This window comes from Rutidosis leptorrhynchoides, chromosome 3 (genome assembly GCF_046630445.1).
Source record: "Rutidosis leptorrhynchoides isolate AG116_Rl617_1_P2 chromosome 3, CSIRO_AGI_Rlap_v1, whole genome shotgun sequence".
Taxonomy (NCBI): Eukaryota; Viridiplantae; Streptophyta; class Magnoliopsida; order Asterales; family Asteraceae; genus Rutidosis; species Rutidosis leptorrhynchoides.
This window is the reverse complement of record NC_092335.1, coordinates 137434103-137451483: the sequence shown is the minus strand read 5'-3', so window position 1 is coordinate 137451483 and position 17381 is coordinate 137434103. Positions and strand designations below refer to the sequence as shown.

General features: G+C 33.6%; 1 protein-coding gene across 1 annotated transcript; it reads left to right on the top strand.

Moving 5' to 3' along the window:
- Positions 1-9507: 9507 nt before the first annotated feature.
- Positions 9508-9947, top strand: LOC139900418 (uncharacterized). The gene is made up of 2 exons (XM_071883190.1): positions 9508-9568; positions 9637-9947. Exons 1-2 carry the CDS (start codon positions 9508-9510, stop codon positions 9945-9947), a joined length of 372 nt encoding a protein of 123 aa, XP_071739291.1.
- Positions 9948-17381: the final 7434 nt, after the last annotated feature.

Below are 17381 nucleotides of genomic sequence, written 5' to 3'. Positions count from 1 at the left end.
ATGCCCTCCTGTTGGTCCTGTGTGACAATGGTTTAAAATTTTACTAGCTTCATCTCCAAATACACATCGGCGTATTATTCCATCGGGACAACTTTTAAACAGATGTGGATCTTCCCAGAAATAGTGTTTTATATCACTGAAGAATTTCTTTCGTCTTTGGTACGATAATCCTTTTTCAAGGAATCCACAAACTAAGTAGTTTGCATAGTCTGCAAACCATGGGATTTTTTTATAATCTATCTTCAATAGATATTCATCAGGAAAGTTGTCTTGTATGGCCGATTCATTTAGAACTTCTAATTCGGGATTTTCAAGACGAGAAAGATGATCAGCGGCGAGATTTTCTGCTCCTCTTTTATCTCGGATTTCAATATCAAACTCTTGTAAGAGTAAGATCCAACGGATTAATCTTGGTTTAGCATCTTGTTTTGAAAATAGGTATCTAAGAGCAGAATGGTCGGTATAGACCACCGTTTTTGCTAGAACGAGATATGATCGAAATTTGTCAAAAGCAAAGACAATAGCAAGGAGTTCTTTTTCAGTAGTTGTATAGTTTGTTTGTGCTCCTTGTAATGTCTTACTAGCATAATATATAGGTTGAAATCGTTTTTCAATCCTTTGTCCTAAAACGGCTCCCATTGCAAAATCACTTGCATCGCACATTAGTTCAAATGGTAGATTCCAATTTGGTGTTATCATGATCGGTGCATTAGTGAGTTTCTCTTTAAGAATATTAAAAGATTTGATACACTCATCTGAAAAGATGAATAGCGCATCCTTCTCTAGGAGTTTATTCATAGGAGTGGCAATTTTAGAAAAATCTTTTATGAAACGTCGGTAAAAACCGGCATGCCCTAGAAAACTCCTAACTCCTCTAACGTTGGTGGGATGTGGAAGTTTAGCAATTACATCTACTTTAGCTCTATCCACTTCAATTCCTTCTTTTGAAATTTTATGTCCAAGAACGATGCCTTCTTTAACCATGAAATGGCATTTCTCCCAATTAAGTACTAGATTTGATTTTTCGCATCTAATTAGCATTCGTTCCAGATTAACTAGACATGATTTAAATGTATCACCGAAGACTGAAAAGTCATCCATGAATACTTCCATGCATTCTTTTATCATGTCGTGAAAAATCGCCATCATACACCTTTGAAAGGTTGCAGGGGCGTTACAAAGTCCAAATGGCATGCGTTTGTAAGCAAAAGTACCATAAGGGCACGTGAATGTGGTTTTCTCTTGATCTTCGGGTGCTATTGGAATTTGAAAATATCCGGAAAATCCATCTAGAAAACAATAGTAACTATTTCCGGCTAATCTTTCCAACATTTGATCTATGAAAGGTAAGGGAAAGTGATCTTTTCTGGTGGCGTCATTTAATTTTCTATAATCAATACATACACGCCATCCTGTTACAGTCCTAGTAGGAATAAGCTCATTTTTCTCATTTGTGATGACAGTCATGCCACCCTTCTTAGGTACGCATTGAACTGGGCTTACCCATGGACTATCAGAAATTGGATATATCAAACCTGCATCTAGCAGTTTAATAATTTCCTTTTTAACAACATCTTGCATATTAGGATTTAGTCTTCGTTGGCGTTGCACATACGTTTTATGACCTTCTTCCATAAGGATTTTATGTGTGCAATACGAAGGACTTATTCCTTTAATATCATGAATCTTCCATGCAATGGCTGGTTTATGAGCTTTCAACACAGAAATGAGTTGTGATTTCTCATTTTCAGTAAGAGAAGACGATATTATTACAGGTAATTCAGATTCACCATGTAAATAAGCGTATTCCAAATGGTTTGGAAGTGGCTTTAACTCTAATTTCGGAGGTTCTTCTATCGATGATTTATATCGATATCTGTCTTCTTCTTTTAGCATTTGAATTTCTTCTGTTGTTGGTTCATATCCATTAGCTATAAGTGTAGCTAACATTTCAGCTTCATCAATTGGTTCATTACCTTCTCCTAAAGAACATTCTCCTGTTCCTTGTAATTCTGGAAATTCTTCTAATAATTCTGCATGTGCATCTATAGTTTGAATATAATAACATGTATCATCTGCAGATTGTGGTTGTTGCATTGCTCTATCAACTGAAAAGGTAACACTCTCATCCTCTATACTTAGGGTCAATTTCTTACCGAACACGTCTATCATTGCTTTAGCCGTGTTTAAGAATGGTCTTCCTAATATGAGAGGAACTTGAGAATCTTCTTCCATGTCCAAAACAACAAAATCTACTGGAAATACTAAAGTACCAACTTTAACTAGCATGTTCTCCATTATCCCTCTAGGATATTTTATTGATCTATCGGCTAGTTGTATGCTTATTCTGGTTGGTTTCAATTCTCCAAGGTCTAGTTTAGCGTATAGTGAATACGGCATTAGATTTATACTAGCACCTAAGTCTGCCAATGCTTCTATTGAACTAAGACTACCCAGAAAACATGGAATTGTGAAACTTCCTGGATCAGATAGTTTTTCTGGTATCTTATTCAACAGCACTGCTGAACAATTAGCATTCATAGTAACAGCCGAGAGTTCTTCCATTTTCTTTCTATTTGAGATTAGATCTTTCAAGAATTTAGCATATCTTGGAATTCCTGAAATCACATCAATGAAAGGAAGATTTACATTTATCTGTTTAAACATATCCAAGAATTTGGATTGCTCGGCTTCAAGTTTTTCTTTCTTCATTTTACTCGGGTAAGGAAGTGGTGGTTGGTATGGTTTAACATAAGGTTTATCCTTAACTGTGTTATCTTCATTAACCTTCTCAACTACCGGTTCTTCTTCCTTATCTTGATCAGGTTGTGGTTCTTGTGGAGTAGGAATAGTTTCATCAGAAGTTACTGGTATTTCCGGTGGTTTAAGTGTTGTACCACTTCTTGTGGTAATAGCTTTAGCTGTTTCATTCCGGGGGTTAGCATTTGTATCACTAGGTAGACTTCCCGGTTTTCTTTCACCTATTAACCTTGCTAGGTTACTTACTTCTTGTTCCAGATTTTGAATAGAAGCTTGTTGATTTCTAAATGCTTGAGCATTTTGTTCATTGGTTTGTTTTTGAGATGTGAAAAACTGCGTTTGAGTTTCAACTAGCTTCGTCATCATATCTTCTAAATTCGGCTTTTTATCATCGGTTTGTTGTGGTGGTTTGTTTTGAAAATTCGGTCTTTGCTGATTGTAAGTATTATTGGATACTTGTTGATTGCTAGGACCTTGTTGGTTGTTGTATGGAATATTTCGGTTATAATTCTGGTTTTGATTGTAAATCGGTCTTGGCGGTTGATAATTATTCTGATAATTATTTCCAGGCCTTTGGTTTATGTATGAAATATTCTCTCTTTGTTCCATTGTTAATTCAATACTGAGACAATCTTTTGTCAAATGTGGTCCTCCACACTGCTCACAACTAATTCGTATTGAGTGAATATCTTTAGTCATCTTTTCCATTCGTCTATCGAAAGCATCTATCTTTGCGGAAATGGAATCTAAGTCATGGCTAGAATCGGCTCTAGCTGCTTTAGATGATCTAATGATGTCTTTTTCTTGGTGCCACTCATGTGAGTGGGAAGCAGTGTTATCAATAATTTTGTAAGCATCAGTTTCGGTTTTCTTCATAATAGAACCACCAGCTGCTATATCTATGTATTTTCTTGTAGTGATGTCGCATCCTCGGTAGAATATTTGTACTATTTGACAGGTGTCTAAACCATGTTGCGGACATCCTCTTAATAACTTTCCATATCTTGTCCACGCCTCATATAGAGTTTCATTTGGTTTCTGTGTGAACGTAACAATTTCTGCTTGAAGTCTTACGGCTTTAGATGCAGGAAAGAATTGTTTAAGAAATTTGTCAATTAAAACATCCCATGTATCGATCGCCCCTTCAGGTAACGATTCCAACCAATCTTTGGCTTCTCCCTTTAAAGTCCAGGGAAATAACATGAGATATATCTGTTCATCCTCCACTTCTCGGATTTTAAATAGTGTGCAGATTCTATTAAAGGTACGTAGATGTTCATTTGGATCTTCCTTCGGCGCACCACTAAATTGACATTGATTAGTCACCATGTGTAGAATTTGTCCTTTGATTTCATAATCTGGCGCATTAATGTCTGGATGAGTAATTGCGTGACCTTGGCCAGTGCGTTTAGCTCTCATTCGGTCTTCCATACTTAAAGGTTCCAGATTCTCCATAATTGAATTTGTTGAATCGGTATCACTAGATGATTCTGTTTTAATGGTCCGTTCCTCAACAATCTCTGTTTGAATGATTGGTGGTTCCGGAGGAAAGTTTAGTGGTTCAGGATCTACGAACCGTTCCTGAATATTCTCTGGATTCTCAATTGTGAGGTTGGGTTCAAAAAATGGATTATTGGAAATTTGAACTGAAGTACTTGGTTGACTAGATGACGATTCTAAAGAAAAATCAACGGCGGTTATATTTGTTAAACGATGTCTTGATCGAGTTACAGGTGGTGAACGTACAAAAGGTGATGAACGTCTTGCTCGGTGCATTCACTGAATATCCTATTAGTTTTAAAAAGGAAAGAAAAATTATAATAAGTTATCCAATTAATAGACTTTTCTGATTTTGCCCACGTTTCGAATAGCCAAAAGATGCAGCAGAGGGGCAGGATTCGTTTGGTCTCAATATAATTGAGGACAGTTTGGCTCCAATAACCCGGTCCACGTACAAATCCAACTATTACTACGAACCAGAAAATTTTGATGTCTATTAATTTAACCACTTAAAATAAAATTTCGTAATTTTAAGAAATTTAGATAAGAAGTAAAAAAAATTCTAAGTCCTAAAAACTAGAATGGCGAGAAATAAGAAAGAAAAAGAGTTCGTCGAAAAAGGTTGAAAAAGAAAAAAAATGGTTGAAAAATAAAAGGTGACGGAAAAATAAAAGAAACTTATAAAAACTTAAAAGTACTTGACTAACCTAACCTTATTACTACAACTAACTTAAAATTATAATCGCAAATTGAAATTACTAATTGGAATGATAATTGATACATAGTAAAAGGTCTAAAAATATTAAAGCTTACAGGAAAAACTAAATCCCAAATAGAAATAACTTAAAAAGAAACTAAAACTTAAAAAGGCGTCGCAAAATTCTAAAGCACCTAAATCTTAGTCTAAAGAAAAAGCACTTAAGGAATTCTACGGCAAAGTCTAAAAATCTAGGAGTAAAAATAACTATAGCAAAAACTAAGTTTAAAATTAAATATGAGCTTAAAAATACAAAAGTTATGCTACAACGATTAAAAAGGGACAAAATATAAAAATATACAAAAAGTTGTAAAAATTACAATTTTTATAAAAATATTATTTTTATATTATTTATTTTATAAAACTATTAATTTTACAATTTAAATAAAACTAATTAAACAAAATACATAAATTAAATAAAAAGTAAAAATAAAACTAAAACTAATAATAATAATAATAATAATTAGGTTAAATAATAATTATAATTAATAATAATAACCCGTAATTAATGCAGTTTTAGGGTTTCTGTTCGCGTGTCAGATGGTCTCCGCGAGTTGCGGTGATTAATGAGGAAAACCCCGCGAGTCGCGGGGTTCAGAAATTCAGTTGACAGCTGATAATTTTTACGCGTTTTTCTTTATTTTTTTTATTTTTTTTTATTTTATGTTTTCTGTTTTTTATTATAAATAAAAGATGTTTAATAAAATTTATATTATTATAAACTAAAATAAAGAAAGAAACTTATAAAACTTAAATATTTAACAAAATCTTAAAAATGCTTATATTTTTGTTTTTCTTTTTATATTTTTCGAATAATTAAAACGTATTTTTACAAAAACGAATTTTAATAAAAGTAGATAAAAATCTTTTTTTTTTCTTTTTTTTTTTTATATTAGCGTTGCGCTTCCGGCTTTTAAGATAGTTCCCCGGCAGCGGCGCCAAAAATACTTGATGTGCAGCGAGGTGTATATAAAATAGTTTATATTTTACTAGGAAAAACTATTAAATACGATACAATTTTACACAAGATATTTATTTATTTATAGAATGGATATACTTAAACCTTGCTACAACACTTATAGGCAGTGTACCTAATCGTACAGTAGTGTAGTTTTTAGTAAGTCCGGTTCGTTCCACAGGGAAATCTTTAAACAAAACTCAACGCTATATTAGTTTACTTTTATAAAAATACAAATATATATATAAGTAATATTATTATTATAAAGGGGGGTTTTTACCGTTTAATGACCGGTTTGTCGATTTTAAGATTTTAGTCGCAGTTAAAACCTAATGTAAAATAATAAATACAAGACTTAAATTAAAGCGTAAAGTAAATAACGATAATGAAATTGCGAATAATAAAAATGCGATAAAATAAACTTGCGATAATTAAAAAGTACGATAATTAAAAGTGCGATTAAATAACAATAAATAAAAGTGCGATAATTAGAAGTGCAATTAAATATAAAATAAAGGAAATTAAATATGAAATAAAAGAATTATGCTTATTTAAACTTCCGTAATCATGATGTTTGACGTGTTGATTTTAGTTTTATGCCCATGGGTTAATTGTCCTTTGTCCTGGATTATCTAATATGTCCGTCTGGTTTTTGTCCATAACAGTCCATCAGTCATAAATATAAAGTGCAAGTGTCCTTGTCAAATTATTATTATACCCGAAGTTAAATATTCCAACTAATTGGGGATTCGAATTGTAACAAGGTTTTAATACTTTGTTTAATGAATACACCAGGTTATCGACTGCGTGTAAACCAAGGTTTTACTACTTTGTTAACAATTACACCAATTACCCTTGAATGTAATTTCACCCCTGTTTTAATTATTCTAGTGGCTATTAATCCATTCCCGTGTCCGGTTAAATGAACGATTATTCGTACATATAAATACCCCGCCCATCGTGTCCGATCGAGTGTATATGGTAATTTATAGGGACGCCCAATTGTAAATCTTTATATTAACATTAACAAACTTTCATTTAGTTAAACAAATATAAAGCCCATTAATAGCCCATAGTCTAATTTCCACAAGTGTCGTTCTTTTGTCCAAACCCCAATTATGGTACAAAGCCCAATTACCCAATTTTAGTAATTAGCCCAACATCATGATTACTTCGTTTTAAATAAGCATAATAATAACTTAGCTACGAGACATTAATATAAAAAGGTTGAACATAACTTACAATGATTAAAAATAGCGTAGCGTTACACGGACAGAATTTCGACTTACACCCTTACAACATTCGCTAACATACCCTTATTATTAGAATTATAATTAAAATTAAAATATAAATTATAAATATAAATATAAATTTTACGTATGAAGAGGAAGAAAAAGATGATCAAATTTTGATCAGAATTCGGTTGGCTTTATAGCCAGAGTTGAATTTTGGGGCTCCGCGACTCGCGGCAAAATGCTCTTCAAACTTCGCGAGTCGCGGAGGATGTATTTACAGCTCACACCCTTGGAGTTTCTTGCTGCCGACGGTTTTAATAATATATATAATATATATATAATTAATATAATTAATTATATATTATATTATATTTATATACATAGTTAACTTGTAATTTTTAGTCCGTTGCGTCGAGCGTTAAGAGTTGACTCTGGTCCCGGTTCCGGATTTTCGAACGTCCTCGCGTACAATTTAATATCTTGTACTTTGCGTTTTGAATCTTGTACTCTTGTGATTTCGAGACGTTTCTTATCAATAATTGGAACCTTTTTGATTGTCTTTTGTACTTTTGAGCTTTTTGGTCGTTTGCGTCTTCAATTCGTCGAATCTGTCTTTTGTCTTCACCTTTTATTATTTAAACGAATATCACTTGTAAATAGAACAATTGCAACTAAAAGCTTGTCTTTCTTGAGGAATAATGCTATGAAATATATGTTCGTTTTTAGCATTATCATTTACTGACCCGTGGAACCACAGAGTTTGACTAAGGCCCCGTTTATTTAGAACTTAATGGACTTAATGATATAAAATTGGTTAAGTCGTATAGTGTTTGTTTTTTACTTAATGATAATAGAATGTCTTAATAATTTAAGTCATGAAAATGTGAATTTTCATATTTGTCCCTACTCTTTTAAAACTGCTAACATAACTGCATGTAACTGCCGTATGTATAAGGTTAAATTTGTAATTTTAATTATTCAGTCAGTATTCAGCACATAAAAACAAACAATAACTATTTATTCATCACTTATTCCTCACAGACATCATAAGTTCATTCAGACAATAGAATTTAATAAAAATAAAAAACAAACAGAGTCTAACAAACTCGTCAGCTGAACATTTCATCAAACACCTAAAATGCATATTAAACAATCCACATATAATCATAAGAGATAATATAGGTTGTCATTTTATTTTAAAAATGTAAATTATAATATAAATATAGAATTGGTTTTCTTCTGCCTAGCTTTTATACGTTCTGTACTTAATTCAAAATAATTTAAAATTATTTAATTTTAATAATTAAAATAATTATTAATAAGATTTAATAATAATAATTAATTAATAAGATTTAATTTTAAATTTTATATATTTAAATTAATGACATCACTCACCATGCTTAGATTTTTTTCTTTTTGTTTTTTGATTTTTTTTATAGAAGGAAATAGTCTCATTAATGAAATCATCATTATATCATTTTAATAGAAACTATAGATAGATTATTCTTACGTATTTTTAAACTATTGTATACCAAAAGCATATTTTTTATTAATTAAGACGATGAACCTACAACCATGCAATCTATTTATGCAGTAGACAAAACTGTCCACGTCCAAAGGCAGCGATTAATGAAGGGTTTAGATAAATAAACCAACGTAGCAAGATTAAAAAACCAAGTCAACTACGAATAGATTAGTAATGATTACTTCATAATTATAGAAATGATTATGATTATACCTTTTGTTTTCCATGATATATTAATATTATTATAAGTTACTTATATATATTTATATATATATATATATATATATATATATCAAATGAGAACTTTTTTAGAGTGAGAACCCTGAGAACTCAGAAGGACGAGCAAAAAACGAGAAGGGCGAGCAAAAATATGGGTTGTTCGAATAATTAAAATAAAAGGGCAGCTAAAACATTACGGGCAGCTTATTCTATCCCCAATTGTATCAAATCCCTAAATCCCTAATTATCTCTCTTTCCAGATACAAATTAAAATTTAGGAATACCTAAATTAATTGAATTGCAAATTAATCGTGGTTATTCATCTTTCAAACTCTAATCCTACCATCTCAATCTCAATCATCATTATCCAAACTCTAAAATTAACAACTTCATATCCAATTATTATTCAAAGCCTTCGTACCCTATTGAAAAGTAAACAGAGTCAAACTGCATCTTGTTCGTGAAGACCAAATAAGTACTAAATGGAAGAACGTGAATATAAAGATAGCTAAGTTCATTGAAATCATTACAATAGTGATGAGCAAATGAAAAAATGGTTGTTAAGATGATGATATCAATATTAGTGGACGTCAAAATCACAAGAGAGAAGTTAGGTACACATTTCACTTTGGAATATGTAGGGAAGTTTTTCAAAGATTCAAGTAAATAGATGTGCCAGTAGGGACTTCGAGAGGACACAAAGCTAGTAGAGAATCTTGGTGGATTAGTGATGAGGTTCAAACTAAAGTCGCATTTAAGCAACTGAGGTTTAGGGAACTCATTACATGCCGAGAGGGGACACGTGATGACAGATCTAGGGCTGAAGAGAGATATAAGGAAGCCAAAAGAGAAGCTAAGAAGGCTGTTGCACATGCAAAAGATAAAGCGTATGAAGATTTGTATAAGAAACTAGACTCTAAAGAAGGAGCAAATGATATCTACAGGATTGCAAAAGCTAGGGAGCGTAAGAGGAGGGATATAGATAACATCTAGTTTATCAAGGATGAAGCCGGTCAAACCATTGTGAAGGAAGACGAATTTAGGAAAAGATGGGAAGGGTATTTCTCATCTCTTTTCGTCAATGGAGGACCCGGAAGCCAAGAGGATCAGCGGGACTCGGGTATAGGACAATTCCAGAACAACAATTTCTGTAGAAGGATCAGTCAGGAAGAAGTAAGATCAGCACTACGAAAGATGGGAAGAAACAAAGCTGTTGGACCAGACCAGATTCCTATAGAGGCGTGGCGGTGCTTGGGCGAGGATGGTATTAGGTGGTTGACATGCCTTTTCAATAAGACGCTTAGAAGTTATAAAATGCCTACGGAATTGAGACTCAGCGAGATTATCCCCATCTATAAAAATAAAGGGGATGCCCAATTATGCGGTAACTATAGAGGCATAAAATTACTTAGCCATACTATGAAGCTTTGGGAGAGAGTGATTGAGACTAGACTTCGATGCAAAACTACAGTTTTGGAAAACCAATTTGGTTTCATGCCAGGGCGCTCCTTGATGGAGGCAATCCATATTATAAGAAGCCTTATGGAGAAGTATATGGAAAAGAAAAAGAGCCTAGAGATGGTCTTCTTAGACTTAGAAAAGGCCTATGATTGCGTAGCGCGTAAGTTGATTTGGAAGACCCTTAATGCTATAGGTATCTTTAGCAGATATATTAGAGCTATTATGGATATGTACGAAGGGGCGAGGTCCTGCGTTCTGATGCCTATGGGAAACACAGAGTATTTCCTGATAGAAGTAGGCCTACACCTGGGATTTGCCCTTAGCCCTTTCCTCTTCGCTCTGATCCTCGATGAACTGTCTCGAGGAATACAAGAGAACATCCCTTGGTGTCTTATTTTCGCCAACGATATTGTGCTTATAGCAGAATCCAAGGAAGAGCTTAATAGAAGACTAGATCAATGAAGGGAGGCCTTAGAACAGAATGGTCTACGGATCAGTAGACAAAAGACGGAATATCTAAGGTGCGATTTTGACAGGACCGAGGATGAACAAAATGTTGGAGTGAATATCAGTATTGGGGACCAGATCTTGCAGCCACAAGATTCATTTAGATATCTAGGCTCTGTTCTCCACAAATCGGGGAGGATAGACGAGGATGTGGCCCATCGTATTAAAATAGGTTGGCTGAAGTGGAGAGCAGCGAAAGGGGTCCTGTGCGACAAGAAGATCCCGCTCAAATTGAAAGGGAAATTCTACAAGGTGGCAATTAGGCCTGCCATGTTGTACGGATCAGAATGTTGGGCAATGACGAAGGCTCAAGAGAGAAGGATGGAGGTGGCAAAAATGAGGATGCTTAGGTGGACATGTGGTAAAACCATGTTAGATATGATTCCCAATGGTGTGTTTAGGGAGAACCTTGGAGTCAGAAGTATCATCGACAAGCTAAGAGAAGGACGACTTTGATGGTTTGGGCATGTAATGAGGCGACCACGTTTAGCCCCGGTTAGGAGAGTCGAAGCACTCACCGTCGACGGCGTAAGGAGAAGGGGTAGACCCACCCGTAGGTGGGAGGATAGACTAAGGCTCGACATGAGGGATCTTTTATTGACCGAGAACATTGAAATGTCCCGTTCATATTGATTATAAACGTTCCATATTAATTGATTTCGTTGCGAGGTTTTGACCTCTATATGAGACGTTTTTTAAAGACTGCATTCATTTTTAAAACAACCATAACCTTTATTTTATCAATAAAGGTTTCAAAAGCATTACGTAGATTACAAATAATGATAATCTAAAATATACTATTTACACACGACCATTACATAATGGTTTACAATAGAAATATATTACATCGACATATGTTTCTTGAATGCAGTTTTTACACAATATCATACACAACATGGACTCCAAATCTTGTCCTTATTTTAGTATGCAACAGCGGAAGCTCTTAGTATTCACCTGAGAATAAACATGCTTTAAACGTCAACAAAAATGTTGGTGAGTTATAGGTTTAACCTATATATATATCAAATCGTAACAATAGACCACAAGATTTCATATTTCAATACGTATCCCATACATAGAGATAAAAATCATTCATATGGTGAACACCTGGTAACCGACATTAACAAGATGCATATATAAGAATATCCCCATCATTCTGGGACACCCTTCGGATATGATATAAATTTCGAAGTACTAAAGCATTCGGTACTTTGGATGGGGTTTGTTAGGCCCAATAGATCTATCTTTAGGATTCGCGTCAATTAGGGTGTCTGTTCCCTAATTCTTAGATTACCAGACTTAATAAAAAGGGGCATATTCGATTTCGAAAATTCAACCATATAATGTAGTTTTACGTATTTGTGTCTATTTTGTAAATCATTTATAAAACCTGCATGTATTCTCATCCCAAAAATATTAGATTTTAAAAGTGGGACTATAACTCACTTTCACATATTTTTACTTCGTCGGGAAGTAAGACTTGGCCACTGGTCGATTCACGAACCTATAACAAATATGTACATATATATCAAAGTATATTCAAAATATATTTACAACACTTTTAATACATTTTGATGTTTTAAGTTTATTAAGTCAGCTGTCCTCGTTAGTAACCTACAACTAGTTGTCCAACGTTAGATGTACAGAAAAAAAATTGATATATATTATCTTGAATCAATCCACGACCCAGTGTATACACATCTCAGGCTAGATCACAACTCAAAGTATATATATTTTTAAAATCAACCTTAACCCTGTATAGCTAACTCCCTCATTACTGCATATAGAGTGTCTATGGTTGTTCCAAATAATATATACACATGGGTCGATATGATATGTCAAAACATTTGCATACGTGTCTATGGTATCCCAAGATTATATAATATATTAGAATACATGTATAATACAATATAAGTTAGCTAGGATATGATTAATATAGATTTGTTACCAATTTTCACGTTGCTACAACAAGAAAAATTATCCAATCTTGTTTTACCCATAACTTCTTCATTTTAAATCCGTTTTGAGTGAATCAATTTGCTATGGTTTTATATTGAACCCTATTTTATGAATCTAAACAGAAAAAGTATAGGTTTATAGTCAGAAATATAATTTACAAGTCGTTTTTGTAAAGGTAGTCATTTAAGTCGAAAGAACGACGCCTAGATGACCATTTTAGAAAACATACTTCCACTTTGAGTTTAACTATGATTTTTGGATATAGTTTCATGTTCATAAGAAAAATCATTTTTCTAGAAGAACAACTTTTAAATCAAAGTGTATCATAGTTTTTAATTAACTAACCCAAAACAGCCCGCGGTGTTACTACGACGGCGTATGTCCGGTTTTACAGTGTTCTTCGTGTTTCCAGGTTTTAAATCATTAAGTTAGCATATAATATAGATATAGAATATGTGTTTAGTTGATTTTAAAAGTCAAGTTAGAAGGATTAACTTTTGTTTGCGAACAAGTTTAGAATTAACTAAACTATGTTCTAGTGATTACAAGTTTAAACCTTCGAATAAGATAACTTTATATGTATGAATCGAATGATGTTATGAACATCATTACTACCTCAAGTTTTCTGTATAAAGCTACTGGAAATGAGAAAAATGGATCTAGCTTCAAAGGATCCTTGGATGGCTTGAAAGTTCTTGAAGCAGAATCATGACACGAAAAACAAGTTCAAGTAAGATTTCCACTCGAAATAAGATTGTTATAATTATAGAAATTGAATCAAAGTTTGAATATGAGTATTACCTTGTATTAGATAGATATCTTACTGTAAATAAGAAAGATTTCTTGAGGTTGGATGATCACTCTACAAGATTGGAAGTAAGCTAGCAAACTTAGAAGTATTCTTGATTTTATGAAATTAGAACTTGTAGAATTTATGAAGAACACTTAAAAATTGAAGATAGAACTTGAGATAGATCAATTAGATGAAGAAAATTGAAGAATGAAAGTGTTTGTAGGTGTTTTTGGTCGTTGGTGTATGGATTAGATATAAAGGATATGTAATTTTGTTTTCATGTAAATAAGTCATGAATGATTACTCATATTTTTGTAATTTTATGAGATATTTCATGCTAGTTGTCAAATGATGGTTCCCACATATGTTCGGTGACTCACATGGGCTGCTAAGAGCTAATCATTGGAGTGTATATACCAATAGTACATACATCTAAAAGCTGTGTATTGTACGAGTACGAATACGGGTGCATACGAGTAGAATTGTTAATGAAACTGAACGAGGATGTAATTGTAAGCATTTTTGTTAAGTAGAAGTATTTTGATAAGTGTCTTGAAGTCTTTCAAAAGTGTATGAATACATATTAAAACACTACATGTATATACATTTTAACTGAGTCGTTAAGTCATCGTTAGTCGTTACATGTAAGTGTTGTTTTGAAACCTTTAGGTTAACGATCTTGTTAAATGTTGTTAACCCAATGTTTATAATATCAAATGAGATTTTAAATTATTATATTATCATGATAATATGATATGATGTATGAATATCTCTTAATATGATATATATACATTAAATGTCATTACAACGATAATCGTTACATATATGTCTCGTTTCAAAATCATTAAGTTAGTAGTCTTGCTTTTACATATGTAGTTCATTGTTAATATACTTAATGATATGCTTACTTATCATAATATCATGGTAACTATATATATATCCATATATATGTCATCATATAGTTTTTACAAGTTTAAACGTTCGTGAATCACCGGTCAACTTGGGTGGTCAATTGTCTATATGAAACCTATTTCAATTAATCAAGTCTTAACAAGTTTGATTGCTTAACATGTTGGAAACACTTAATCATGTAATTAACAATTTCATTTAATATATATATAAACATGGAAAAGTTCGGGTCACTACAGTACCTACCCGTTAAATAAATTTCGTCCCGAAATTTTAAGCAGTTGGAGGTGTTGACGTATCTTCTGGAAATAAATGCGGGTATTTCTTCTTCATCTAATCTTCACGCTCCCAGATGAACTCGGGTCCTCTACGAGCATTCCATTGAACCTTAACAATCGTTATCTTGTTTTGTTTAAGTCTCTTAACCTCACGATCCATTATTTTGACGGGTTCTTCAATGAATTGAAGTTTTTCATTGATTTGGATTTCGTCCAACGGAATAGTGAGATCTTCTTTAGCAAAACATTTCTTCAAATTCGAGAGGTGGAAAGTGTTATGTACATTCGCAAGTTGTTGAGGTAACTTAAGTCGGTAAGCTACTGGTCCGACACGATCAATTATCTTGAATGGTCCAATATACCTTGGATTTAATTTCCCTCATTTACCAAATCGAACAACACCATTCCAAGGTGCAACCTTAAGCATGACCATCTCTCTAATTTCAAATTCTATGTCTTTTCTTTTAATGTCGGCGTAGCTCTTTTGTCGACTTTGGGCGGTTTTCAACCGTTGTTGAATTTGGATGATCTTCTCGGTAGTTTCTTGTATTATATCCGGACCCGTAATCTGTCTATCCCCCACTTCACTCCAACAAATCGGAGACCTGCACTTTCTACCATAAAGTGCTTTAAATGGCGCCATCTCAATGCTTGAATGGTAGCTATTGTTGTAGGAAAATTCTGCTAACGGTAGATGTCGATCCCAACTGTTTCCGAAATCAATAACACATACTCGTAGCATATCTTCAAGCGTTTGTATCGTCCTTTCACTCTGCCCAGCAGTTTGTGGATGATAGGCAGTACTCATGTCTAGACGAGTTCCTAATGCTTGCTGTAATGTCTGCCAGAATCTTGAAATAAATCTGCCATCCCTATCAGAGATAATAGAGATTGGTATTCCATGTCTGGAGACGAATTCCTTCAAATACAGTCGTGCTAACTTCTCCATCTTGTCATCTTCTCTTATTGGCAGGAAGTGTGCTGATTTGGTGAGACGATCAACTATTACCCAAATAGTATCAAAACCACTTGCAGTCCTTAGCAATTTAGTGATGAAATCCATGGTAATGTTTTCCCATTTCCATTCCGGGATTTCGGGTTGTTGAAGTAGACCTGATGGTTTCTGATGCTCAGCTTTGACCTTAGAACACGTCAAACATTCTCCTACGTATTTAGCAACATCGACTTTCATACCCGGCCACCAAAAATATTTCTTGAGATCCTTGTACATCTTCCCCGTTCCAGGATGTATTGAGTATCTGGTTTTATGAGCTTCTCTAAGTACCATTTCTCTCATATTTCTAAATTTTGGTACCCAAATCCTTTCAGCCCTATACCGGGTTCCGTCTTCCTGAATATTAAGATGCTTCTCCGATCCTTTGGGTATTTCATCCTTTAAATTTTCCTCTTTTAAAACTCCTTGTTGTGCCTCCTTTATTTGAGTAGTAAGGTTATTGTGAATCATTATATTCATAGATTTTACTTGAATGGGTTCTCTGTCCTTCCTGCTCAAGGCGTCGGCTACCACATTTGCCTTCCCCGGGTGGTAACGAATCTCAAAGTCGTAATCATTCAACAATTCAATCCACCTACGCTGCCTCATATTCAGTTATTTCTGATTAAATATGTGTTGAAGACTTTTGTGATCGGTATATATAATACTTTTGACCCCATAAAAGTAGTGCCTTGTCATAACCCGTCTTTAACCATAAGAACGTGTTAGATAACGTATGATTTCATTGCGAGGTATTGACCTCTATATGCGACATTTTTTTTAAAGAAAAACTGCATATATTATACATTACAAACCATGATCCTTATTTTTGATACAAGCTTTGGACAAAATAAAGATGATTATCGTTTAGCGATAATCTTCGACTTACAAACTTTATAAATGATAATAACAACCCGATTTCTAGCATATTTTACAACACAAGTTCTTGGATATGCAGTCTTATTTTTGACACAAATATGCGTACGCAAGATCCTGCTTAGATTCAACATGATGCAACGGAAGCTTCTAATTATCACCTGAGAATAGACATGTTTAAAACGTCAACATAAAGTTGGTGAGATATAGGTTTAATGCCGGCAGCGATATAAATATAGACCACAAGATTTCATATATAAACATTTTAATAAAAATACTCTAAGTGGTTGTGCACTTGGTAACCATACTTAACATTTAATCACGTCGCATATTCCCTTTATTATGAAATCTTACTACACCGTACCAAGTGTAGTCACGAAACGAAGTACTGTGCAACCGTTGAATACTGGTCGTCCAGTCCGGTTGGGGTTGTCAGGCCCGATAGATCTATCAACAGGATTCGCGTTTACAATACCGCTGTAAATAACAGTTACCAAGCTACAGGGAAGTATGCCAGTGGTACAACTCAACGTAGAATATATTTTTCAGTTACTTGTGTCCATATCGTAAAACATAAAATACATGTATTCTCATCCCGAAATATTTAGAGTTTAAAAGTGGGACTATATACTCACTGTTGTCTTGAAGAT